The sequence below is a fragment of the Lepidochelys kempii genome, chromosome 9 (assembly GCF_965140285.1).
Source record: "Lepidochelys kempii isolate rLepKem1 chromosome 9, rLepKem1.hap1, whole genome shotgun sequence".
Classification (NCBI taxonomy): domain Eukaryota; kingdom Metazoa; phylum Chordata; order Testudines; family Cheloniidae; genus Lepidochelys; species Lepidochelys kempii.
In genome coordinates, this window is record NC_136388.1 from 9,485,524 (window position 1) to 9,513,466 (window position 27,943).

The 27,943-nt window shown below is 44.6% G+C and overlaps 1 protein-coding gene across 5 annotated transcripts in view; it reads left to right on the top strand.

Moving 5' to 3' along the window:
- The window catches only part of MCF2L2 (MCF.2 cell line derived transforming sequence-like 2), a 319,822-nt gene that overhangs the window by 139,077 nt on the left and 152,802 nt on the right, over positions 1-27,943 (top strand). For all 5 annotated transcript variants that reach the window (XM_073359253.2, XM_073359256.2, XM_073359257.2 and 2 more), the window contains exons 8-13: positions 1,340-1,464; positions 5,167-5,281; positions 8,198-8,317; positions 9,933-10,124; positions 12,780-12,971; positions 13,402-13,579. In XM_073359253.2, the coding sequence (XP_073215354.1) occupies positions 1,340-1,464; positions 5,167-5,281; positions 8,198-8,317; positions 9,933-10,124; positions 12,780-12,971; positions 13,402-13,579 (922 nt within the window). The remainder of the gene's footprint in view (positions 1-1,339; positions 1,465-5,166; positions 5,282-8,197; positions 8,318-9,932; positions 10,125-12,779; positions 12,972-13,401; positions 13,580-27,943) is intronic.

Consider the following 27,943-nt stretch of genomic DNA (forward strand, 5'->3'; position numbering starts at 1 on the left):
TTTGGAGGATTTTCTTGCCATGCTGTTCAGCAGAGTTCCATTGTGTGCTGGGACATCTCAATGGTGACATTTTCCAGCCCTGTAAACTGTCTAAACTACAAGTCCGAAAGGGGTCGTTTTCAGTTGGATGCCAAGAAATTATATTTTCAGAATTACTAAAAATATTTAGTTTAGAAACAGAAGGGCAGCTCTTACAGATTGTTTCCTTTTTTACAGCCAACTTTGCGTTGTGACTTCTATTTTAGTGGTAGGGTTTTTTCACTTACCTTGGGGAACACCACAATCAAAGCCAAGCATAATAACTGCACTTATTAACCATACCTATTTTATTATTGAAGAAAGGAAGAGAAAATGTTAAACAAAACAACAGAAATGGCCGAACCCAAATGATAAACTGGTTTACCTCTGTTATATTTTTATGCATTTTGTGGAAATTTTTTAACAGAGATTACATTTTTGTAAGTGGGCCCACTTGTGGTAGGGCCCTTTTTTTTGGTAAATTGAGACCAGGGTTTGATTTCCAAAATTACTGAGAGTCCATTCTTGGTATTTTTTAGCTACTTAACTGTTTATAAATGGGCAAAAGAATTTGGGTAAAGGAAGGTAACACTTGTTGATTACTGGGGATAACAACAGATTATAGATGGGCAAGGTTAGCAATCGTAACTAATCTGATGGTTGTCATATGTGAGGTTAGGAAGGAATTTTCCCCCAGGACAGATTGGCAGTGATCTTGGGAGGCGGGGAGGGGTTCCACCTTTCTCTGCAGCATGGGTCACTTGCCAGGATTATCCGGGTATATCTCATTTAATCATTTTCCAGCCATTGTGGGGGTCTTGAGCACTGGTGCACCTAAATCCCACCTAGTCTCTGCCTATGGCACAGAATAATCTAGTCTTCCGTGGTCTGCAATACTCCGGTCTAATTCTGATGGTTGGGGTTAGTGTGTGGGTGCTGAGCGGTGTTAGTGCCCTGTGATATATAGGAGGGCAGACGAGATGATGTAGTGGGCCCTTCTGGCCTTAAACTCTATGACGGAAGGAGAATTTTGACCAGTCACAAACCCAGAAAATTCTAGAATTATTCTGTCCCTCAAGAGACACCAAAATCATTGTTGTCACTGCTCATGTCAGGCTGCATCTCTTCGATTCTAGGCAGGTCACTAAATGCAGCCTTCTTGTCAAGCGCCCCTGCTGTGTTCCAGTGTTCAGTCCCTACAAAAATACCCTTCACTGGTAATGGCAGTGCTTCTCCTTTGAGAGAGAAAAATAACGACTTAACCTGGGATTTGGTAAAACCTTATTTGAACTGGTGTGTGTGTTTGCCTGTCTCTCTCCAGGATGAGCTGAAACTAGCTGTGAAGCAGGGGGCCACACTACTGACGTGTATTAGAGAGCCAGTCACGCGGAGCTCCGCCAGCAAACTCAGTCCAGACGAGCTCGAAAATGTAGCGACGGTGGAAAGGTTGGTGAATTGGGATTACATCCTCCAGGTTGCTAACTGACCTGAAGCATGCAAATGTGATTTGAATCCTAATTTGAATTTAAATTCAATTTGAATAATTCTTTATAGGTAATTGTTTTTTTAATCATTAATTCACAGTGAGTTTATAGAAATATGCTACTGCATGTTTGGTGTGAGGAAGGTCTAGGTAGGAGCCATTAACTGGTGAAACTAACAGGGCAGTTCAAAGAAACCTTGAGCCTCCTCTGTCCTGTTTGGTGAGGTTATTGACTACAAGGCCCAAGACTTGATGTGCAGTCTTTCTCTCCCCCTCCCTCCCACCCACGCACACACTCTCCTAATCCAGGTGGGAGTGGTGCATTCCTGCATACATGTTCAAACAGAATGTGTATGTGTGTGTTGGTGGGAGTGTTAAGTGGATAGAGGAGCTCCCCTTAAACAGGGATGTCACCGGTGTCTGGAACGGGTCTCGGCTGAGAGAGCCATCTCCGGTCAGACTGTCCAAACTAGGCAGATGCTCCCAAACTGGTGGTATATTCTATAATTAGCTTTAACCAAGTGTGATAGACCCAGGCCAGTTGGCAGAAGGCAGATATACTGGCCACCGGATTAATCGTTTTCTGTTCCCTGACTGACCAGAGCAGGGTCTGCTCCACGCTAATGAGAACACCTGACTCCAATTAACCTGCAAAGAGTCAGGTGAGGCCATTAAGCTAATGTGACCACCTGACTCTAATTAAGGCCCCTCTGATAATATAAAAGGCCTCACTCCAGTCAGGCAGAGGGGAGCCAGGGGAGAGGAAGTGTGGCTGAAGGGCTGGTTAATGAAGACACCCTCAAGTCATTGGTAAGGGAGCCCTAAGGTAAGGGTGAAGAAAGGAGAAGCAGGAGAGCTGTGGGGAAGTGGCCCAGGGAAATGTAGTAACTCTGGTAGTAAAAGGTTGGCTGCCAAGAGCTGCTACCATTAGGGTCCCTGGGCCGGGACCCGGAGTAGAAGGCGGGCCCGGGTTCCCCCCAACCCACCACTACAGAAACACCTTCTGGGAGGGGAAGACAGGCCCCTGTCAGGACAGGAGGCTAAACTGTTTTGGCATGAGGCCGTAGAAGTAACAGAGACTGTGGGAGTTCTCTCACCAACCTCCATTGCTGGCTTATGATGAAAATGGCTCAGTAGACTGCATCCCTGGCCCTAGAGAAAGAAGGGCTACATGGAGGGTTGCAGTGAGCCTCTGAAGCTAGCATAAACTGCCTGAAAGCGCGGGACCCACAGGGACAAGGTCAGCGCTCTGCCACACAAGCCAGCAACAAACGTGTGTTTCTGGACTACTATACTAGTTCACCAGGAAGCCACCGGCAGTCCCCTTAGGCACTCCATCCTATATTATCACCCAGATAAACTGGACTTCTGTGGTGACAGATTATTAAAACCAAAAATCACCACACATTAGGTTCTTCCAATCCCAAAGGATCGGTCACTCACCCCAGGTCACCAGATGCTCAGGATGTCACCAAAGACAACACTGCCAGCCAATTACTTCAGTAACTAAGTCAAGTTTATTAGCTAAGAAAAGAAATGAGAGTTAAGCAGAGGTTTAAAGTGGGTGAGTTACATTACAGGTGAATTCAAGCTTGTAAATCCAAAATGCTAACAGGGATGTTATATCTGATAGATTTTTATATCTCTGGATTTGCCCAAATAGTATGGGGGACCTCAATGCTTTGTTCAAAAATTTGTCAAAGTTCATCAGTCCAGAGATGTGGGGGGAAAGATCTAGCGGGGCACCTTTTGTTCTTGTCTTTTATATGTTGACCCCTCTCCTGGAAAATCCTGACTGCGTTACAGAGTTAAGCAACTACATGATGTACGTGCTGGGCCACCAGTTCTTCATATGAATTGCAAATTTTGTTTGCACCTTTTGCGTGCTATGTACTGCTGAGGCTGTAGACTCTGAAACGACATGCAGAGGCTCACATTCGCAGCTCCTTTTGTTGTTTCTGAAGGGCTAACCTGGGGGTGTTTCCCAGACTCACGACAAGTTTGAGTTACAAACACGCAGCAAAGTTTCATAACGTCACGTACAATGATGATACACACATCTAAACAGGATAATAATACTTAGCAGATTACAGCTTTTCCAGTGATGCCTTACAAGGCATACTTTGTCTAAGATTTACCACAATTTTGCAACAGCAGTGACCATATTAGTGTAGACGGTCACCTTCCCTTCAATACAACATCACAAGGGGTATGGAAGAATCTGCAATGCGCCTCATCCACAGCTTCAGTCAAGACGGATATGTCCTCCCTGTTCCCCACAAAGGACTCGGTTTAGTGTCACGGAGCTGACAGTCACCGTGCTGCAGAGGAAGTGAAGCACTAAACATCATGCAGACACTTCAGCTTGTCTCAATTGGGGTGAAGCAGTGTTGTCTGGGATAGCACTGGAAACTAGCAAGTGCTGTGAAATGCCAGTTATGCCTAGGTTTTTCTGCAGCTAAGGGACTGTGTTCTGAGAGAGCGAGCCATAACAGAGTCAAACTGTGCCTATGGGAAATATATCCAGCATTCCTTCTGAGACTGGGTAGAACAGTGCATAGAACTTGTTTCCTTGCTTTTCAGTTTATCCTTCCGGTTACATTAAATACATAGGGACAAATCTTGGTTCCCACTGAAGCTTCTGTCAAAACACCTGCTGACTTGCTTGCTGACTTGCCAATTGCTCTGTATAAGCTCTTTGTACCTTGGTTTGTAGCTGTTCTACCTCAGTGTCAGGGAGTATTGTTTGAAGTCTCCTTTAGTGTGACCTTTAAACAACTGGTTTATGCTGGGCTGTGGGCAAAAGATGGTTAGGGAATTTTCAATTGACTTCTGCTCACCTCTCAAGTTGTTAGTGTGGTCAACAACCAACCTTTGGAAATTACAGGCACTTGATGCAAAAGCCAAAAGAACAATAATATATAAGCAGAACACATTAGTACTAGTCAAAGTTTCATGCTAAAACGGGGCAAATTGCATGCGTAGAGCATCAGTTGATTGCATCAGGGGAAGGAAGTTTTTCACACCGCTCCCCTCCTACAGCATTGCACAGCTGACCAACTGTGTTAACCTATAGTACTTGCCCTAGGAATAGTTCACTGCCACAGGTAAGATATCGGACTTGATGGACAAGTCTGGAATGACAAGCTATAGGCGCCTACTTTAAACATTCTTTAAGTGGATGAGTGAAATTTACACACTTTGCACAAAGGTGGAATAAATTAACTTTGTTGAAGAACTAAGTGGAAACTAGTAGGGAGAGAGAATTCACCCCCAAGCCCACACGCTGTGCATGGAACAGCTCTGCAGTTGCTACTCCAGCCCAGCAAGAGGGGACTGCAGCCCCTGTGCATCCCCTCTGTAAGGGTTTATGGCCACTGAATCCATGTAGTCACAGACTCATCGGTCTCCTCCTCCTCCTCTAGCCCACTGCGAAACTCCGTTCCACATTGCTTCTCCAGAATCAGCGTGAAGCCCAGCTCTGCCTCATATGTGTGGTGAAAAGTTCCCAACCTCTCCCTGTCTGTCTGCTCTGCTTTGAAGACACCTTCTGTAATCCCTAAACACCTGGCTGAATTTCACCTTTGCTGCATAACTAGCTCACTAAACAACAACGCACTCATAAATATCAAGTGATTTTCATTCTCCAATTAATTTCTTAACAGGTTATTGGCTCAGTTGGATGAAACAGAAAAGGCTTTTGATCAATTTTGGTTCAAACATCACCTAAAACTGGAACAGTGCCTGCAGCTCCGACACTTTGAACATGATTTCAGAGAGGTATTTTACTTATTTCTTAAATATAGACTTTCTTTTCTGGTAAATCATCTCAAACGTTTCCAGATAGCTATTCTAATCAGTGTATATTGTTCATCAAAAAAAGACATCTTCATAATGAAATAGGAACCACATATTCTAAAATGAAACTCCAACCAGTTATCAAATGTCACATGGTATCTCAATAAGCCACAGTAAGAAAGGAAGAATTAGAACGATACACTTCTTGGTAGAATTATTGGGTAGCCTCATGCAAAGCATTAGCATCTTGAAGGAATTGATGTTTGATAAGGAGCTGATCCAAAGCCCATTGAAATCCATAGAATTCTTTCTGTGGACTTCAATAGGCTTTGAGTAAGGCCTTAATTGTACAACTAGAGGTGGATTAATGCAGAATGCTTAGGTTCCATGCTCTTAAATTTGAGTGGCCCCAACTCAGTAAGGCAACAAGAACAGAATGGCAGGTGGACTGTGTTGTGCATAGCCGGTTGCACTCCTCTGCCATGGCGTAGAGCAGCTTTTCCATTTAGAAAGTAGCTCAAAGGCTCAGTATTAGGTGGAGGACCAGAGCCCAGACAAGGGAGCAAAAAGAATGCCTTGGCAGATGGGATAGATGTGTGGGGAGGAAGACTATCTGAGAAACAGATGCTAGTATGGGAAGAAGAGTCAGTCCAGGGAAGGATGCAAGCATCTCTAGCAGGTACAGATGGGAGTAGACTATGTTTGCCTGTTCATCGTATGTGACTTTTACCATTGAATCCAAGCCACTCATTAATCTGGTGCACTGAAAGAGGGGCTTCAGATCCCAGTTCAGCAAAAGCCTGCCAAACTCCCCTGCTACATAAGCACACTGAAAATTATCGGAGTAGGTTCATTAAAGACCCCAATAATCCTTTGAAATACCCGATCGATTTTAGGCTCCATCTATCTCTGCCAAATGTTGGCCATAGTCCAGGGTGGACGTCGTCAGTTACCAGAGGCCTTCAGCCACAGATTGGACCGAGTGTGTGTGGACAGAGCGGGCAAGAAAACTTCTGTCAAAATTGTATTTTGATTAAAAAATGCTGGGGGGGGAAGGAATGAGCAGGAAGCTCCACCAGGAGATCCAAAAGAGCGTTTTGATCTGGCTAAGCCATTAGAAGCCAAGTATTAAGCAAGTCTCAAGGGGAAGCTGCTCCATCCTTATAGGGTGCTCGTACGTATTCACTAAATGATTGAGTAACACGGTAATGCTGCACAGCCAACTGGGTAGTGTGTCTCCCACCATCCTCTACTGGAAGGACTAAGAATTGCTTAGTTTCTTTTTATCATAGGCCCTGGACTGCTAACAACCAGGGCCATCCTTAAGCATAGGCAGCTGCTCAGGGCACCTGAAAATTTGAGGCACCCCTGGGTCTTAGTGTCCACCATCCTGCCTCTTCCTATCCCTGTTCTAATTTGACCCTTCCTGCAGGCTCCCAGCACGGCTGGCTGCTGCAGTCTGGTGAGTCTTCCTCCGGAGGGGATCTAGTACTTAAAAGTGAAAAGAACAGGAGTACTTGTGGCACCTTAGAGCCTAACAAATTTATTAGAGCATAAGCTTTCGTGGGCTACAGCTCACTTCATCGGATACATAGAATGGAACATATAGTAAGAAGGAATATATATACATACAGATAAATTGGAAATTGCCATACAAACTGTGAGAGGCTAATTAGTTAAGATGAGCTATTATCAGCAGGAGAAAAAAACTTTTGTAATCAAGATGGCCCATTTAGACAGTTGACAAGAAGGTGTGAGGATACTTAACATAGGGAAATAGATTCAATATGTGTAATGACCCAGCCACTCCCAGTCTCTATTCAAACCCAAGTTAATGGTATCTAATTTGCATATTCATTCAAGCTCAGCAGTTTCTCCTTGGAGTCTGTTTTTGAAGCTTTTCTGTTGCAAAATTGCCACCCTTAAGTCTTTTACTGAGTGGTCAGAGAGGTTGAAGTGTTCACCTACTGTTTTTTTTTTAAAGTGAAAAAGCCTTCTTGCCTACCAGACCTGTTAGCACAACATTTAAACTGTTAAAGAGCCATTAAAGTGGTAACGAAGCCATTTAAACAGGCATTTGCCAGCTCCCAGGTATATACTGTCAGGGCTTGTCTACACCACGCAGGTTTTAGCGACAAGGTTGTGTCAACACTTTTTTCGGTACTTTGTTGGCACTTTTGCCAACAAAATACTTCCAGCCCCACGAGCGGCGTTAGCTTTGTCACGCTCCTGCTGACAAAGCTGCGTTCACACTGCCACTTGCATCGGCAAAACTTTTGTCTTTTGCTGGGGGGCTTTTTTAAGTACCCGTGAAAGACAAAAGTTTTGTCGACAACTTCGCAGTGTAGACAAGCCCTCAGTTTCTGAATTTACTGACAAAACCAGTTGTGCATTACTGTAATATTTACTCAGAACATGTTAGTCTACAGGACCTTAGTTTAAAATTTGCTTTAAAAATATTTCATTAGTGTGAAGATTTCTGAAGATTATAAAATCACATCTCTAAAAATTCCTTGCGTAGATTTTTAGATGCACAATCTGAGTATTCATCTTTAGCCTTAAATGCTTGGATCTTCAGACACAGAGTTTTTTAAATAAATCCTTCAAAAGACCACCCTTATCTAAAATACACATGCGAGCCCGGGCTGCTGTCGGTCAGAAGGGCACCAGTTTAATAATAATACTGGATAGGGCTCCATAAATCCTAAGGGAAGCCCTGCTAGCAACTCGTGAATTTTCTCCCTTACAGGGGTTGGTGCTTGTGGAGCAGGAGGATTGAGTTTTATCACTGCTATCACCATGAAGTTCGGAGTGCCCATGGCGTGCAGCATGGTGACCGCCATAAAGTCCTAGGAGGCTGTGGATGTTATAATATGAGGCTATTTGTGTTTCTTGTAGGTAAAACTGGAACTGGATAATCTGATGGAAGCGCAAGCTGGTTTCACGGATATTGGAGACAGTGTGACTCGAGTGGAGCACCTCCTAAAGGAACGGAAACAACTGGAAGAGAAAGGACAGGTTTGCACTTTACTGGACTTCATGTTTCAGTTATTGTAGATTGCTACTGTTAGTCACTTGTAGAACTTTGTCCACACACCACACTTACTGTTCTGTGCGACACCACCAGAAACTGCAGTTACATACTATTGAGTAGGTATGTTTACAAATGGGCATGAGCTCAGCCTTTTAAAGTTTGGATCCAGATGTCGACTACTCCAACCTCCTAGGGTATTCAGATCTGGCAGTTTGATTTGGTCCATGATAAATATAGGGGCCACTTGCAAAATCTGCTTTTGGAATTCAAACACTGATAAAGCTCAGGAAGGTTTGGATCTGGGGTCTTGGTTCGGGTTGATCTCTTGGACCTTGAAAGCACAGGGTGAGCAAAGTTTGAAAGAGTCTCCAGTTAGACATCTTTCAATGTTGTTTTACTAGAAGTCAGTATTGTCTGAGCAGCTATTTCCAGCAAGGGATTCAGCATGCATTAAACAACCTTTCTTTTCCAGATCTTTTGGCTTTATAACTCCATCAGTCAGCTGTGATGATCAGTAGGTTTGCCGTCATTAGGAAACATCAAACAAATGAATCAGTTAAATAACATCAAATTCACATGAACAGTTGCAAAAGCACAAGATGATTTGTGTCTAAAGCGTGCAGCTGAGATCCAGTAGGCTTGGATTTTCTTCCCGGTTCTGCCGTGGAAGTAAATGAGTCCAAACTGGCATAGCTTGCACCTTCTTCCCACTCTCCTCGATGTGCAATTTATTATACCACACATACTGATGTACAATTTGCACCTCTTAAACATCACCTCTGAGCATAGCCCACTGAGTCTGAATTGGTGTAATGTACACAGTGAGGAGGGAGAAGACGACCTAAATCATAGGCGCCGACTCCTATGGAGCACCCACGGAAAAAAAAATGGTGGGTGTTTAGCACCCACCAGCAGCCCCCCCATCAGCACCTCCCCCTCCCCCCAGCACCACCCGCCCGCTGGCAGCCCTGCCGATCAGCACCTCCCCCTCGCCCCAGCGCCTCCCGCCCACTGCAGTCAGCTGTTCTGGTAGCGTGCAGGGGGTGCTGGGGGGAGGAGCGAGGGTGGGGTGTGCTTGGGGAGAGGGTGGAGTGGGGGTGGTAAGAGGCAGGGCAGGGGTGGAGTGGGGGTGGGAAAAGGCAGGGCGGGGCCAAGGAGCATCTCCTGGCACATTAGAAAGTCGGTGCCTATGGCATAAATTACGCCAACTGAGAGTCCCTTAGACTGACTTCTGGATTTAGCCTACAGAGTCAGCTACACATCTGCAAGGCAACGGAAATAAGCCAGCCTCACAGATCATGAAGTCAGTCTTCAAGGCAGGTGTGAAACAATACAAGGTGTCAGCCAAAAGAATGATTATGCTGGATGACAGGACACCTGGCTTCTATTTCCAGCTCTGCCCCTGTGTGATTTTAGGGTCCTGTACTTATCTGTCTTTGTGAAGGGCTTTGAGGCCTGCAGGTGAAAGGTATATGTGCAAATTATTTAATGAACCAACCTGCAGCTCTAGGCTTCATCAGAAATTATAGAGGAGTCATCTAGACTAGGCTCATCCTTTAGGGTGTGATGGTTTTTCATTTCTTCTTGTTAATTGTGCAGGAACCCTTGGAAAAGGCCCAGGCACTAGCTCTGCATGGAGACCAGCTCATCCAAAACAACCATTATGCAGTCGACTCCATTAGGCCAAAGTGTGTTGAACTCAGGCGTATCTGTGATGACTTTACCAATGAGACCAAGAAGAAATACGATATTTTGGGAAAGTCCCTTGAGCTGCATAAGCAGTTAGACAAGGTGAGCCAGTCTTCCTATAGGAAAGCACTAGTAATGCTCCATGAAAAAATAACGGGTTAAGGGATCACATATTTGGGGTTAGAGAAAAGCATGTTCACCATTTCCCCCAATCAGCTACTAGTCACAGCTGCGGGAAACCAGTCGTGGTATCCGCCTCAGAAAGGAGAGAGAGAATGGGTAGCATAAAAGAGAACAGTGGTTTCCCTGAATTATACAGTTAGGAGCGTTAAAACTAGGGCTTGAGGTAAAATAAGAAGTCAGCTAAACCTAAAACATGGACCAAGCCTCAGTTGGGGCTTGCCAATGATCAGTTCACTGCTTGTTACATTCTTTTGTTTTCAAGCTTCTCTACACTTCCATGACCTGGCTGGGATGGGAAGCAGAAATGCTCAAATGCCAGAAAGTGACTGGTCTTGTGGTATTTTCAGCCGGATTTGAGGCAAGAATTACCAGAAAACCCATTTGTGAGATTCCTAGCCCAGCTTTACAGACCCAACAGGTTTGGGGAGTTCAGATAAGGTTCAGTTATCTATCTGGACTCATAGGTACTTATCTGAACTGAATCTTAAACAAAGTGAGACGGCACTAATGAAACCCTCTGGCCTCCCTTACGAATCCATTTACTCTATCTTGTGCTAGTGCCAAGGGAGATTTGAAGCAAATACTGTAACCACCCTTACTATCTGGGCAGATTATTCTTAGTTCCTATATTGGGCCAACAACCTCACTGAAGTCAGTGGGGTGTGACAGTGAATTGTGGCGGGCTGCTCTTTACATCTATAATATGATGGGAGGTGAGGGTACTCAGCATGTCACAGGATGTGATCAGCACCTCACAGGATGGATCTGTAAATGTAGAGATTGTTTGCAGATCTGGGCTCAGGTACAGGGCACAGTTAATATACTTAAGGATATCCTGTTTCCATTTGATGAGGACAGCTGTGGTCAGATGGACTGACCACAGTGCTGGGTGACAGGACACCTGGCTTCTATTTCCAGGTCTGCCCCTGTGTGACTTTGGGGTCCTGTACTTATCTGCCTTTCTAAAGGGCTTTGAGGCCTGCAAGTGAAAGGTATATGTACAAATTATTTACTGATTATTAATGGGACAAATTGCTATTGGTGATTGGGAATGCAGAAAAAGAAGATCTAGGCTTCATCCAGCAAGAGATTCCGGAGGAATGATCCAAGTCACTGCCCCCTGCTCAATGCACTTAGCTCCTACCATGCCTTAGGCAATTACACATGTGGGTGGCAAGCCAAGATGCACCCTGGAAAAGTGCCAAGCACAAGAAGGCGCTGGGGCCTCACTGCATGTGCGGCCATAGGCATGTGCCCTGCAGAGTGGGAGTATCCCTTGGAACTGAAGTGCTTCGGGCAATTAAACACTGTGCTTGTCAAATCCAATCTGTTGTTTCATGGATGACTTGTTCTAAGTGAATGGAAACCCCTCAGCCAGCAGAGTCTACCTACTATATCAGCTATTTACTCTATTAGCATAAATCACTATCAAGAAAAAATAGCTATCCTCTGTCCTACTTTACATACAAGCTGTGGGTTGGATCTTCCCACATGCCCTGCTTTCTCAACTCCCAGTATCAGGGGGTAGCCGTGTTAGTCTCTATCTACAAAAACAACAAGAAGTTCGGTGGCACCTTAAAGACTAACAAACTAATCTGTTAGTCTTTAAGGTGCCACCGGACTCCTTGTTGTTTCAGCTGCCAGTGACTCATCGGACAGAAGAGTATGTCTAATTGCTTCAGGGTATTTTTCAAATAACACAGAGTACAGTATAGCTACTCAGAGTTACAGGACACAATCTGATGTCTCAAGGAACGGTGCAGTTAGCCTGTGAAGGTTTAGCTGTTGTCTTGAAACAGCGAGTTTATAATGCAAACATTTGACTCTTTCACTTTAAAATCAATTTGGCTTGCAACTTAGTGCACGACTTAAGCCCCCAGGCAGTTTCTTTTCTTTTGCACAATAACTTAGTGTTTTTGCAGCAGTAAAGATAGGATGTTGGTTTTGTGACAGGAGACATCTGGCTATGTTGACAGTATCGCAGACATGTTTTGGGGTAGCTAGCTGAAAAAGAATCTATTTTTTAATGTTGTTCTGCTGTTTACAAAAATGGAAGGCCATTCAATTATTTTTTAAAATGAAGTCATCATCAATAGTGCAATATTTTAAAGCCGGTAAGGAGGGAATCAGAGTTGAGTGTCAATTTATCCTCTGCCTAGCCCGTTGTGAAGGTGGATTGCTGAAGGAACCATCCTGAGACCCCTCCAGTGAGTAGGCACAACAAAGTGGATTAATGATAGAATGACAGACACTAGACTTTCTTGCTTTTGTTTAAATTCAATACAGTGAGTCCAATTCTGTGCTGGCATGCAACTTCATTGAAGCACAGTGCTGAGTCAGTGGGGTTACCCTGGGTCATATTTGGCCCCATAGAATTTACTGTGGCGCCTTGTTTTTAATGCACAGTGCATCTTGAGAACTGCTCACAGCCTTGACGCTGCTGTACCAACATGGGCATGTTGGTGGTATTGAAGAGTGTTATTTCTGTTCAAATAGTGGGCAAGAAGCAGCAGCATTGAAGCCTCAGACTGTGCCATTATTGCAAAGTCCTAATAGCTCTGTTTTCTTCTAAAGGCCAGGCAATGGTGTGAAGCTGGAATCTACCTCTTAGCGTCTCAAGCTGTGGACAAGTGCCAATCACAAGAGGGAGCCGAAACTGCGCTGTGTGACATAGAGAAATTCCTGGGAACCGCTAAGGAACACCAGTTGTCTAACCCTAAGGAATTCTACAACCAGTTCGACATGATTCTAACCCCTGAAATAAAGGTAACGCTTGTTGAATTTTTACACTGCCCATTTAAACTTCCTACAAACCAGCAGTGAATTTCAAAGTACACACTTCACATATTCTCTCATGGCTTCAGTTCAGATGGAAATGCAAAAGGAGATCTATGATAGCAAACTATTCACAAATGTGGACACTTGGGGCAATGGCCTTTCCTCATACGAGTAGTCCTTAATCACACAAGGAGTCCCTTTGGGGTAGCACCCCAAAGCCTGTGTCAGGGAGTGTGTAGAGGGAGGTGCTCAGTGGGAGTACAGTGCCTGCAGAGAGCAGCTGCTGCACTATTCTAAGACCGAATGCAGGGTGTGCTGCCGCCTAATGCTGCTGTTCTGAGGTTGGGGTGCAAGGATCCCATCCTAGTGTTCTGTCTATCTGTGAATGACGTCTGCTCCACATCTGTTCTGCCTACAGGCCAATGCCCAAAAAGTTCTACAAAAATTAGAAGACGTGCAAGAAATGTTTGACAAGAGGCAAGTGAGTTTGAAGAAGCTGGCAGCCAAGCAGACTCGGCCGGTACAACCTGTCGCCCCGCATCCTGAGTCCTCCCCGAAGCGAGCATCACCTAAGAGCACCAGACCGGCACCATTAGGTAAGCCTCAGAGAGAAGATTTTCGGGGAGACACCAGTTCTGTTCTCACTGTTCTGTTCAGTCCTATAACCAAAATGAAAGCTTACGCTTGAGATTCAGTGCAAGCATCATGAGCCCAGGCTTCAGAATCAGATGTGAAATATTCATGCACATGCAGAGGTAGGTAAGGGCGAATCGGGATCTACCAAGAAAATTTCCAACTCCTTAGGGTGACCAGACAGCAAATGTGAAAAATCAGTTCAGGGGATGGGGGGTGATAGAAGCCTATATAAGAAAAAGACCCCCAAATCAGGACTGTCCCTATAAAATTGGGACATCTGGTCACCCTACAAGGCCCTGTCAGAGGGCAGGGCTACCTCACACTGCACTCCATGTGGCACACAATCCTCACGTGCTCCAGTGGTAAGTTCAACACCATGTGTTTTATTTACAACATGCTAAACAAGGGCTTGTTCCCCACAGCCTGTGGCTTTTACCTTCTTCCAGACCCAGAGGAGAAGGTGGGAGAGCTCTCATCTCCCTGAGATCCTGAGCTTCTCTGGGCTTCCCTATCAGCCTACCCCTCTCTTATCTCTTCCTGTCTCCCTTTTAACCATCCTCAGCTGACGAGCTGAGTCCACTTAGATTCATAGAGTCATAGATACTAAGGTCAGAAGGGACCATTCTGATCATCTAGTCTGACCTCCTGCACAATGCAGGCCACAGAATTTCACCCACCACTCCTACAAAAAAAACCCTCACACCTATATCTGTGCTATTGAAGTCCTCAAATCATAGTTTAAAGACTTCAAGGAGCAGAGAATCCTCCAGCAAGTGACCCGTGCCCCATGCTACAGAGGAAGGCGAAAAACCTCCAGGGCCTCTTCCAATCTGCCCTGGAGGAAAATTCCTTCCCGATCCCAAATATGGCGATCAGCTAAACCCTGAGCATATGGGCAAGATTCACCTGCCAGATACTACAGAAAATTCTTTCCTACGTAACTCAGATCCCACCCCAGATAACATCCCATCACAGGCCATTAGGCCTATTTACCATGAATATTTAAAGATCAATTAATTACCAAAACCATGTTATCCCATCATACCGTCTCCTCCATAAACTTACCGAGTTTAATCTTAAAGCCAGATAGATCTTTTGCCCCCACTGCTTCCCTTGGAAGGCTATTCCAAAACTTCACTCTTCTGATGGTTAGAAACCTTCATCTCATTTCAAGTCTAAACTTCCCAATGACCAGTTTATATCCATTTGTTCTTGTGTTCACATTGGTACTGAGCTTAAATAATTCCTCTCCCTCTCTGGTATTTATCCCTCTGATATATTAATAGAGAGCAATCATATCTCCCCTCAACCTTCTTTTAGTTAGGCTAAACAAGACAAGCTCCTTGAGTCTCCTTTCCTAAGACAAGTTTTCCATTCCTCGGATCATCCTAGTAGCCCTTCTCTGTACCTGTTCCAGTTTGAATTCATCCTTCTTAAACATGGGAGACCAGAACTGCACACAGTATTCCAGGTGAGGTCTCACCAGTGCCTTGTATAATGGTACTAAAACCTCCTTATCTCTACTGGAATTAGCTTTTTTCACGGCCATATCACATTGACGGCTCATAGTAATCGTATGATCAACCAATATTCCAAGGTCCTTCTCCTCCGTTACTTCTAATTGATGTGTCCCCAGCTTATAACTAAAATTCTTGTTATTAATCCCTAAATGCTACCTTACACTTACACTTCTCACTATTAAATTTCATCCTGTTACTATTACTCCAGTTTACAAGGTCATCCAGATCCTCCTGTATGATATCCCGGTCCTTCTCTAAATTGGCAATACCTCCCAGCTTTGTATCATCTGCAAACTTTATTAGCACACTCCCACTTTTTGTGCCGAGGTCAGTAATAAAAAGATTAAATAAGATTGGTCCCAAAACTGATCCCTGAGGAACTCCACCGGTAACCTCCCTACAGCCTGACAGTTCACCTTTTAGTAGGACCCATTGTAGTCTCCCCTTTAACCAATTCCTTATCCACCTTTCAATTTTCATATTGATCCCCATCTTTTCCAATTTAACTAATAATTCCACATGTGGCACCGTATCAAACGCCTTACTGAAATCTAGGTAAATTAGATCCACTCCTTTCTTTTGTCTAAAAAATCTGTTACTTTCTCAAAGAAGGAGATCAGATTGGTTTGGCACGATCTACCTTTTGTAAAACCATGTTGTATTTTTTCCCATTTACCATTGACTTCAATGTCCTTAACTACTTTCTCCTTCAAAATTTTTCCAAGACCTTGCATACTACAGATGTCAAACTAACAGGCCTGTAGTTACCCAGATCACTTTTTTTCCCTTTCTTAAAAATGGGAACTATGTTAGCAATTCTCCAATCGTACAGTACAACCCCTAGTTTACAGATTCGTTAAAAATTCTTGCTAATGGGCTTGCAATTTTGGGTGCCAATTTCTTTAATATTCTTGGATGAAGATTATCTGGGCCCCCTGATTTAGTCCCATTAAGCTGTTTGAGTTTCGCTTCGACCTCAGATATGGTAATATCTACCTCCATATCCTCATTCCCATTTGTCATGCTACCATTATCCCTAAGATCCTCTTTAGCCTTATTCAAGACTGAGGCAAAGTGTGTGTTTAGATATTGGGCTATACCTAGATTATCCTTTACCTCCACTCCATCCTCAGTGTTTAGCGGTCCCACTTCTTCTTTCTTTGTTTTTTTCTTATTTATATGGCTATAGAACCTTTTACTATTGGTTTTAATTCTCTTTGCAAGGTCCAACTCTACTTGACTTTTAGCCTGTCTCACTTTATCCCTACATGTTCTGACCTCAATAAGGTAGCTTTCCTTGCTGATCCCTTCCATCTTCCACTCCCTGTAGGCTTTCTGCTTTTTCTTAATCACCTCTCTGAGATGCTTGCTCATCCAGCTTGGTCTACAACTCCTGCCTATGAATTTTTTCCCCTTTCTTGGGATGCAGGCTTCCGATAGCTTCTGCAGCTTTGATTTAAAGTAATCCCAGGCCTAGATCCATAAATTCTTCAGTCCAATCCACTTCCCTAACTAATTTCCTTAATTTTTGAAAGTCAGCCCTTTTGAAATCAAAAACCCTAGTTGCAGATTTATTTTTGTTAATCCTTCCGTTCAGTTTGAACTGAATTAGCTCATGATCACTTGAACCAAGATTATCCCCTACAACCATTTCTTCTATGAGGTCCTCACTACTCACAAAAACCAAGTCTAAAATGGCATCCCCTCTAGTCGGTTCCGCAACTACTTGATGAAGGAATCTATCAGCTATCGCATCTAGGAAAATCTGAGCCCTATTATTATTACTAGCACTCGTCCTCCAGTCTATATCTGGGAAGTTAAAGCCTCCCATGATCATGCAGTTTCCATTAGTATTTACTTTATTAAAAACATTAAAAAGGGCTCTATCCATATCCAAATGAGATCCCGGCGGTCTATAGCACACCCCAAGCACTAGCCCAGGGGAAGCTCTGATAGTTTTCTTCCCCAGTGTAATTTTTGCCCAGACGGACTCTGTCTTATCCATTCCATCGCTTCTTATTTCTTTACATTCTACCTCATCATTGACATACAGTGCTACTCCTCCACCTTTACCTTTATTTCGGTCTTTCCTAAACAGCACATACCCTTTGATACCTGTACTCCAGTCATGACGACTATTCCACCCTGTTTCTGTTCTCCCTATAATATCTGGTTTCACTTCCTGCATCTGTAGCTCTAGTGCCTCCATTTTGTTACCTGGGCTCCTCGCATGGGTGTACAAACATCTTCATTTTTGCTGTTTGGCCTCACTCACATTCTGTACCCGATTAGGCACGGTCATTCTACAGCCAGTATCACCTATTCGACTGGTATCCACACTGCCCTTCCTCCTGATATACATTCTCCTACCCACGGCTGTATCCTTTCTTACTTCATTTTCTTCCCTCTCAATGCTAAAATCCGGCGTGGAGATTACCTGGACATCTCCCAACCATCTCCCCCAAATTCCTAGTTTAAAGCTCTCTTAATCAGTTGTGCCAGCCTCCACCCTAGAAGTCTATTTCCTTCCCTACTCAGATGAAGATCATCACCTGTTACTTAATCAATTATCTCACCACTTTGGCTCACATGGGGACACTTACCAAGGGCACAGAGCAGTGAGTCAGTCTTAAATTATTCTCACTCTGGCACTCTCCGCATTCTTGGAAAGTTTCTTTCTTTTAGTTAAGCCCCCACCAGGGATGGTCTGTCCCTCAGAAGGACTCATCGTCTACTCTTTATTCTTCCTTCCAAGTAACCATAGATGTCTAATTGTTCATTGAGTGTGTGCAAATTATTCACATGCATTTCTGCTTGTAAAATTGATTGTAAATTCTTAGCTTTAAAATCACACTAACCCAGAGTCAGACAATGCAAACGTTAAGGTACAACCTTAACTCCTGTGCATTGCTCACATGGAGTATTTTCTACTCCTGTTTCTTCTGTATAATCCTCTACTCCTCATCTGGGGTAGTTATCTTGAGATAAAAACTACCTCTGCCTTGTCTCCACTAGGATCTGCAGTGAGGGAGCTGACTCGAGTTAGCTATCTCGATTAAAAAGAGCAAAGGTATTTTTAAAAATTTTTTTGCAGTGAAGGCATAGCTTAAGTCAACTCAAAATCACTTAGTTTGTGTCTCATAGGACCCTCTTTTTAAGAGATCCACCCTTTGGGCCCTTTAAAGAGGAACCTCACTATATTATAAAAATGAAATCTTAGCCCTGGTCTACACTAGGGGCAGGGGATCGATCTAAGTTACGCAACTTCAGCAACGTGAATAAGGTAGCTGAAGTCGATGTACTTAGATCGACGTACTGTGGTGTCTTCACAGCGGTGAGTCGACTGTTGCCGCTTCCCCGTCGACTCAACCTGTGCCTCTTGTGGTGGTGGAGTACAGGAGTCGACGGGAGAGCACTCGGGGATTGATTTATCGCGTTTAGACTAGACACGATAAATCGATCCCCCGCTGGATTGATCGCTGGCTCCTGAGCTGGCGGGTAGTGAAGACATACCCTAAGTCTTTAGAAAAGAGCCTTAAAAGTGTAAATTAAGGCTTGGTGTACACTACAGAGGTAGGTCTATGTAAGGCAGTTTATGTCAATCTAATTATGGCAGCATACACGTTACAGACTGGCTTCCACCGATGTAAGTGCCCTACTCCACCTCCACGAGAGGCGTAGGGTTTATGTTGGTGGAGTTAGGGTGACGCAGTGTCCATGTAGACTACTGCATTACTTACATTGGCTGTTGGCTGTCATTTTTGTCAATTTCACCGCTACATGCTGGAGCCCTGAAATTGACAAGAAAGCCGGGCTGTAACTAGGGCAGATAGGCTAGAGCCCAGCTCTAGAACCTAGAGCCCGGCTGCTCCTGGGTTCCCCACTCCCAGCTAGGCTGGCACTTGGAGCCCAGCTGCCCTCTAGCTCCCAGCCCAGCTGCTTTCCAGGCTCCCCACTTCCGGCTGGCAGATGGGCTGCTGCCTGGAGGCTCCTGGCTCCCCTCTCCTTGTGGGGAGCATGGCAGCTGTACTGAGGATTCCCACTGGGAGCCTGGCTGTGACGGAGAGCCGAGAGCCTGGGCGTGAGGGGGGCAGCCAGGCTTCTGGCACCGGGGAGCTGAGATCCTGGGAAGGTGGTAGGAGCGGGGAGCCAGGAGCCTCCAGGCAGTATCAGGGCTCCCTGCTGGGAGAATTTAGCTCTAGGATATAGCCATGCAATTGACAAGAATGAGAGCCAACAGCCAATGTAAGTAATGCAGTGATTACAACAACACTGTGTCACCCTAACTCCATCAGCATAAGCCCTATGCCTCTCGTGGAGATGCAGTTATTATGTCGCTGTAGTAGGGCACTTACATTAGCCGGAGCCAGCCTGTAGTGTGTACGCTGACATAATTAGGTTGGGGTAAGCTGCCTTATCAACCTAACTCTGTAGTGTAGACCAAGGTGCAATTTTACTCCCTACGTATCAGCACCTTATAGTCATTTTCAGAGCACACACAAACTCTACAATTTTATACTATTTCAGATGTACTGTGAAGCAGAGGGAAATAAATATAGATAACAAAGCACATATTTGTTTTGCAGGCGGTGTAAATTACAACCCTTTAAATAATCTGGATCCTTTGTTCATGAGGGCCATCTGATCCCATCAGTTCTTTACGCAGAAAGCCTAACTGATTCTAGAATGTGGTTTTGTGAATTTTATGTTAGAGCTCAAAGTACAACTGATTAGACAGAATGACATACAGATGACTTTTGAACCCTGTGCATCTTGTTGCAAATGATCAGCAAGCCCAGGTTATTTATAAATATTTCCAGAACTGCGATATACTGGGGACATGTACAGTGTTCACTGGTCCTGAAAGTCACACTACCACCTCCCTCATACTGGACCAGAGTAGTGCTACTCAGATGATTGTGCTCATTTACTACAGTGATCAGAGCCAGTTAAATACCTAGATTGCAATATACAGTGTGTATTAATGATTAGCTTACTAAGGCCTTGTCTATGCTACTGGAGGAAATTGATCTAAACGTTATGCAACTTCAGCAACGTGAATAACGTAGCTGAAGTCGACGTACTTAGATCCAGTGATGAGCTGCCAAAATCTTAACAATGGGTTCCCTCCTCACCCCACCAGGGGGTCGTTGCCCACTCCCGCCCCCCGGGACTCCTGCCCCATCCAACCCCCCTGCGTTCCTTGATGCCCCCCCTGGACCCCTGCCCCATCCACCCCTCTCCCCTGACTGCCCCCAGAACTGGGCAGGAGGGTCTCGTGGGCCACCATAGTGGGTGCCCACCCCACCCCTAAGAGCCAGAGGGACCTGCCGGGGGGCGAGATGGGGAGTCCTGGTGGTGCTTACCTGGGGCAGCTCCCAGGAAGCATCCAGCAGGTCCCTCTGGCTCCTAGGAGCAGGAGACCGTAGCTGGGGGGGGAGCGGGGGAGCGGCCGCTCCCGCAGTGATCACATCAAAAGTGGCGCCTTAGGCACCGACTCCCTGGTTGCTCCGGGTCTGGAGCACCCACGGGGAAAATTTGGTGGGTGCAGAGCACCCACCGGCCGCTCCGTGCCATGCACCCAGCTCACCTCACCTCACCTCCGCCTCCTCCCCTGAACCCACCGCCCCACTCTGATTCTCCGCCCCCTCCCCCGGCTTCCAGCGAATCAGCTGTTCGGCAGGAAGCCTGGGAGGGCTGAGAAGCAGGCCGTGGTTTCCCGCTCAGGCCAAAGGTGGCGGAGGTGAGCTGTGGCGGGGAGCGGTTCCCCTTTGGGCCAGCCCCCCCCCCCAGGGTTACCTGCTGCGGCACAGGCGGCCCTCCTTGCCCCCCCCCCCCCCGCCCCAGCTCACCTCCGCCTCCCGGGGCCTGAGCAGGAAGCCGCGGCCTGCTTCTCAGCCTGCCCCAGCTTCTGGCGCAAACAGCTGATTCGCGGGAAGCCTGGGGAGGTGGAGAAGCAGAGCGGGGTGGTGCGTTCAGGGGAGGAGCTGGAGGCGAGCTGGGGCCAGCAGTGGGACGGGGAGCTGCCGGTGGGTGCTCTGCACCCACCAAATTTTCCCCTTGGGTGCTCCAGGGCTGGAGCACCCATGGAGTTGGTACCTAAGGTACCACTTTTGGCCAGTTAAATTTAGAAGCCCTTTTAGAACCTGTTGTCCCTTGTGGAACAACCGGTTCTAAAAGGGCTTCTAAATTTAACAACCGTTTCTAGCGAACCGGCTCCAGCTCACCACTGCTTAGATCTACTTATCATGATGTCCACACTACGTGATGGCAACTGGAGACGCTCTCCCATCGACTCTCCTTGCACTTCCAGGTGGAGTACTGGAGTCGACAGGAAAGCGATCTGCAGTCAATTTACTAGACCCACTAAATCGACTGCCGATGCATCGATCGCCATGCATTGAACCCCCGGTAATTGTAGACAAAAGCCTAAGAATGTTTCAACAGATCAGCCTGACAGGTCAAACCAAAGATTGATATTCAATGATTTATTGGTAAGGCAAATAATTAATACTGATGCTCTGTCTCTAAATAGTACTGACCCAGTACTATTTTTATTTATAAAAATAAAACTTGCCCATGTACCAGTATTTGACTTTCTGCAGTATTTCCTGGGCTTGGAAAAGGAAATAACACAGTTAAACTACCCTGGCCAGAAATTGACAATTTAGTTTTTAAAATGGTACCGTCTTCTCCAACAGTTGCTCAATGTATAAAATGTCATTCATTGGATTTCTGAACTGACTTTCATCTCAGAATCCCAGAGCACTTCACCAACATTACAACATCCCTGTTAGTTAGGTATCATTGACTCCTTTGAGCACAGAAAAGTTAAATCACTCACTCAAGTTTACACAGTGAGTCTGTGGTAGAACTGAGAATAGAACAGAGATGTTTTGACTCCTGAGCCTTAGTTGTGACCACACTGCCTTGAAGACAAGAACATAAGAATGGCCATACTGAGCCAGACCAATGGTCCATCTAACCCAGTATCCAGTATGCTGCCAGATGTTTCAAAGGCAATGAACAGGGCAATTATCAAGTTATCTGTCCCCTGTTGTCCACTCCCAGCTTCTGACAGTTGGAGGTTTAGAGACACCCAGAGCATGGGGTTGCATCCCTGACCATCTTGACTAATAATCATTGATGGACCTATCCTCCATGAATTTATCTAATTCTTTTTTGAACCCAGTTATACTTTTGGCCTTCACAACATCCCCTAGCAATGAGCTCCACGGGTTGATTGTGCATTGTGTGAAGAAGTACTTCTTTATTCTTGTTTCAAGCCTGCTGCCTATTAATTTCATTGGGTGACCTCTGGTTCTTTTGTTATGTGAAGGGGTAAATAACACTTCCTTATTCACTTTCTCCACACCAGTCACGATTTTATAGACCTCTAGCATATCCACCCTCCGTCATCTTTTTCTAAGATGAACAGTCCCAGTCTTTTTAATCTCTCCTCGTATAGAAGTTGTCTAGACCCCTAACGATTTTTGTTGGCACTTCTCTGTATTTTTTCCAATTATAACAACTTTTTTGAGATGGCATAACCAGAATTGCATGCAGTAGTCAAGGTGTGGGCATACCATGGATTTATGTAGTGGCATTATGATATTTTCTGTCTTATTAGCTATCCCTTTCCTAATAGTTTATAACATTGTAAGCTTTTTTGACTGCTACTGTACATTGAGCAGATGTTTTCAGAGAACTATCCCTGATGACTCCAAGATCTCTTTCTTGAGTGATAATAGCTAATTTAGACCTCCTCATTTTGGGGATTATGTTTTCCAGTATGAGTTACTTTGCACTTATCAGCATTGTTTTTTTTTGTTGTCCGGTCACCCAGAGTTATGAGATCCCCCTGTAACTCTTCGCAGTCAGTTTCGGACTTAACTATCTTGAATAATTTTGTATCATCTGCAAATTTTGTCACCTTACTGATTACCCCCTTTTCCAGATCATTTATGAATATATTTAACAGCACTCGTACCAGTACAGAACCCTGAAGGACCCCACTATTTATTTCTCTCCACAGTGAAAACTGCCAATTTATTCCAACCCTTTGGTTCCTATCTTTTAACCAGTTAATGATCCATGAGAACATCTTCCCGCTTATCCCATGACTGCTTACTTTGCTTAAGAGCCTTTGGGGTGGGACCATGTCAAAGGCTTTCTGAAAGTCAAAGTACACTGTATCCACTGGATCCCCCTTGTCCACGTGCTTGTTGACCCCCTCAAAGAATTCCAATAGATTGGTGAGTCATGATTTCCCTTCACAAAAGCTGGGTTGACTTTCTCCCTACATATCATGGTCATCTGTGTGTCTGATAATTCTGTTTTTACTATAGTTTCATCCAATTTGCCTGGTACTGAAGTTAGGCTTAGTGGCCTATAATTGCCAGGGTCACCTCTGGAGCGTTTTTAAAAAAAACAGCATTACGTTAGATATCCTCCAGTTATCTGGTACAGAGGCTGATTTAAGCAATAGGTTACATATCACAATGAATAGTTCTGCAATTTCATATTTGAGTTGCTTCAGAACTCTTGGGTGAATCCCATCTGGTCCTGGCAATTGATTACTGTTTATCAATCTGTTCCAAAACTTCCTCCATCGACACCTCAGTCTGGGACAGTTCCTCAGATTTGTCACCTAAAAAGAATGGCTCCGGTGTGGGATCTCCCTCATATCCCGTGTCTCTTCCAGCTGTCCTCTCTTGGGCTTTCCCTAACATCCTTTCTATATGTTAAGAGGATCAGTACTACCAGGCACACTACTTCAAATGTAGGTCTTTTTTCTTTAAGCCAATATAATAGCTGACTGTTTTTCTCTGAATTAACAGTCCAACAATCTGATCTATGTGGGCAGACCCATGCACCTCTGAAGTTCAGCTCAAGTCAATGAGGGTTCATGGGATCACATTGCAGGGATGGGGCCTTGGTACTGGAAGGATTTATTGAGCACCCATTGGGGAAGAAGGAAGAGAGGCTGCCAGTGCTGTTTATGGCAGATATTGTAACTCATCATTGTTTGAGGTTCCTGAATCTTCCTGATCACAGGCAAAGCAGATTATGTCGACAGGAAGCTACTGCATTCATAGGTATAATTTCTATGCAGATAAGGAGGCAGGTGAATAAATAAGATGTGAATAATAGCTGCTGGGGGCCTGAAAGTAGGGCTCGTGTGCTATAACCTGCATATCTAACTAGACCACAGGAGGGCCACACGGTGACTATTATCTGAGTTCCCCTGTGCAGGGAAAAAAAAAAACCAGAGATGTTTCTCACCTGCCAACTCTCTGGAAAGATAGTCCCTGTTTCCAGAGCAAAATGCTGACCATGTTCCCCCATCTGATTCTCCAAGGAAAGGGACAAAAGGTGAAATTCACCCAATGCAGAATGCTCAAAGAAAGGGCATAAGTGGTGGTGCTGGGGGTCATTCATGAAATGCTCCTGGGAATTTTATTGTGACATTTCCCCCATACACACACGCACACACTCCTAGCTTCTGGGGGCTGTTGGCAGGAGGCATAGCTTAGGGCAGCCTTCAGGAGAGGGTAGAGCATGGACAGGTGGCTCAAAACTGCCTCCCCTCCCCCCCCGGACTTGCGCCCAGTATTCCTCCGCTGGACTGCAGAATCAGGGACAAAAGCTTAATATTTAAATTCATACCCTCTTTCATTCTGAAGCATCTCATTTCACAAATTGATCTACCAACTATACGTGGGCATTGGGCTGGCCCAAACGCTTGTACCTACTTAATAAAACAATAAAAACAATGAGTGGAACGGACATGACGTTCACTACAAAAACATGTCCGGTCCTCTTGTTCTTGAGGGAGAGGTTTGCCTGTGGAAATTTGCTCATGCTTTACTTATAGACCAACCTCAAGGAGGCAACAGCCCTTTGGGTGATCACTTCAGACAGATTTCCCTGTAAATCTTTTTGAGTTTTCTATTTTAATGCTACATAAAGATACATGTTACTTTGAGGTTAACTTCCATTGAGGGGTTTACGGGAGTTACTGAGGGCAGAATTCATCCCCGCATGCATGTTGGGAAGAAAGAGATGCAACCTGACAAGAAAATTAATGGGTTCATTCTGTGCTCTAGTTAACTCAATTTCTGAGATGCCGATACGTTGGGTAAATTTTTGCTGGCTGCACTACAGTGTTTGATGAAATTCCTGTAAATAGAGGACCAGATCCTCGGCTGATGTAAACTGGCATAGGGCTAGTGTGGTCAAGCTGTTGTGATCAATCTGGCACACCAATTGTAAAGCATTTTGGGAAGGAACCTACTGAGCTACAAAATATTATAGGTGGAGCTGTTAGTGCTGTCCACAGTTAATATTGCCCGATCCTTCCCATTATAAGACCCCGTTTTCAGTTGCTTATAATGGTGTTAAATTTTGAACATTTGGGCTGAAGTTTTCCCTACAGGGTGTCTGCCTCATGCTAAATTATTTTGGAAAGTTTCAACAAAAAGGGTTTGGCCATTTCCTGAATGAGATTCAGGGAAGATATATTGGTTTGCCCAAGTTAAAACAATTTTACAACCATTTAGTTGAGAAGCTCAGGCACCTCTGCACTTCGGATCAAGGGCTTGAAATTAGGCAAGAGGCTTGCCCGGGCATTCGGGAAGTGCTTTGTGCTCTTCCTGTTTTTAAAAAATGTCCAAAATTCGTCTACAAGTTATAAGCCTTTGAAAAAAATCTCAGTTTACACCCATTCAGCAGAGACTTGCTAGAATTGGAAGTTGAATTCTCCTAAAATTTGTATTCCTTCCTGCCAGTGAGTTTCAGAGATATTTGCTGACAAAGTACATGTGTCATCCTCCTCCTTTGGTGAAACGTACAGAGGACAACAACCTACTACTGCTATCGGTTGTTCTGCCACTTGAACTAACAAATGTGCAATGGGCCTAAACGTTTCAAGCAACCAAGGTCCTATGTGGGTGTAAATATGATTCCATATGATAGGTTTTTAAAAAAGCAAACTGAAAAAGAACAAAATAGTCTAAGAACCTACACACAAAACACTACATTAGAAGAACATTACAATATTGCAAAGTCAAGCACTCAGAAATTAGGAAATCCCATCATTAAGGTTGCCTGTGCTTTTGAACATATAGAGTATGATATAATTCTAAGTACTCTGAAAAAATCAGGTCTTAGGCGTCTCACATTTGACACCCAAAATTAGTGGACGCTTGATCTCTTTGCCTCAGGTCCCCATATGTAAAATGAAGATAATACCATCCCGTCACCTCACAGGTATAATGTGAAAATACACTGTTTGTGAAGCACTCATATTCTATAGTGAGGAGCACCATTGAAAAGCCCATGAGGAAATAAATAATTCTGTCTTCAGAGGAGGGTTTGAATAATGTTCCAGAAATAAGACCGAGGGCCGCACATTGAACAATGCGGATAAAACAAAATATTGGATCAGCTGGGTGCTGTCCAATATTATATCTGTATTATGCACCAGTGACAAATAAGTTGACTCATACTCCAGGCAGCTTTGAACTCTGAGTTCATCTGAGTTCATTTGAGGAAGCACACCTGAACCCCTTTTGGTCATTTTAGTAATAAAACCTAAACAAACTACATTTCATCTATATATAGCTGACTGCTCATTGGATCCTTTTTGGCACCCCTTACGCTTACTAATACAGAACACTCATTCACTAATGAATAACATCTGGAGTGAGGATAAAACAAATACATCCTGCAAAATAGAGGAAAGAGAAGGTGGGGTGGACAAAAGAGAGATTATCTGATGTAGGAATATGTGAATTCCATTAGTGCCTCTGGGGGAAACCACCAGCTTCTTACAGCCCACAATATTTCTGTACAGAGGAGAGGAAGAAAAGAGGCTTTCATTTTTGTGGCAATAGCATATGGCAATGACTGAGGCCTGGGGGAAAGGGGGGAGAATTGATCTAACTTACACAACTTCAGCTATGTGAATAATGTAGCTGAGATCGACGTACTTAGATCTACTTACCATGGTGTCTTCACTGCGGTAAGTAGACGGTTGGCGCTCTCCCGTCGACTCTGCCTGCGCCTCTCGCCCTGGTGAAGCACCAGAGTCTACGAGAGAGTGCTCGATTTATCGCGCCTAGACTAGACGCGATAAATCAACCCCCGCTGGATTGATCACTGCCCGTCGATTCAGCAGGTAACGTAGACAAGCCCTGAGAAACTGATGGGTCTCTTTTCTTACAGAAGGATACTTTTAGGAGGGGCCTCATTCTGTACTCCTTGCTAGAGGTAGAAAAGACCTTCTGTATTACGGCATCTAGGCCCAGATCCTCAAAGGTGTTTAGGTGCCTATTGATTTCAATAGGAGTGAGGTGCCTTAAGACTTTTGAGGATGTGGGTGGTAGCTCCTTGCCCTGGGTGAAATTCACTCCCATGCAGTGGATCAGCACAAACAAGAGGTTTCCACTGTTCCCCCTTTTGAGACTTCTCTTTATATGCAGTCTAAGATGCATGGGACACTTAAAACTGGAATGGAAAAAACAATAGTAAATTTACTAAATCCCCAGTCTGTGGAAATTAAATTTGCCCATGAGGATGGAATGCAAGATCTAATCTGAAACCCCTCCCTGAAATTCAGGGGGCTGGTTTTGAGCTTATGGTGTGGACTTCTTTCTTCTATTTATTTCTATCTACAACCACGATCTGAAATACAAACTATACTGGTAAAGCAACTACTGAGTTAAAACACTGATTCCCTAGGATTTGCTGGGTCGGAGACCAAGCTGTGGTGAGGCTTTTTAGGAACTCATCCAAGGCATG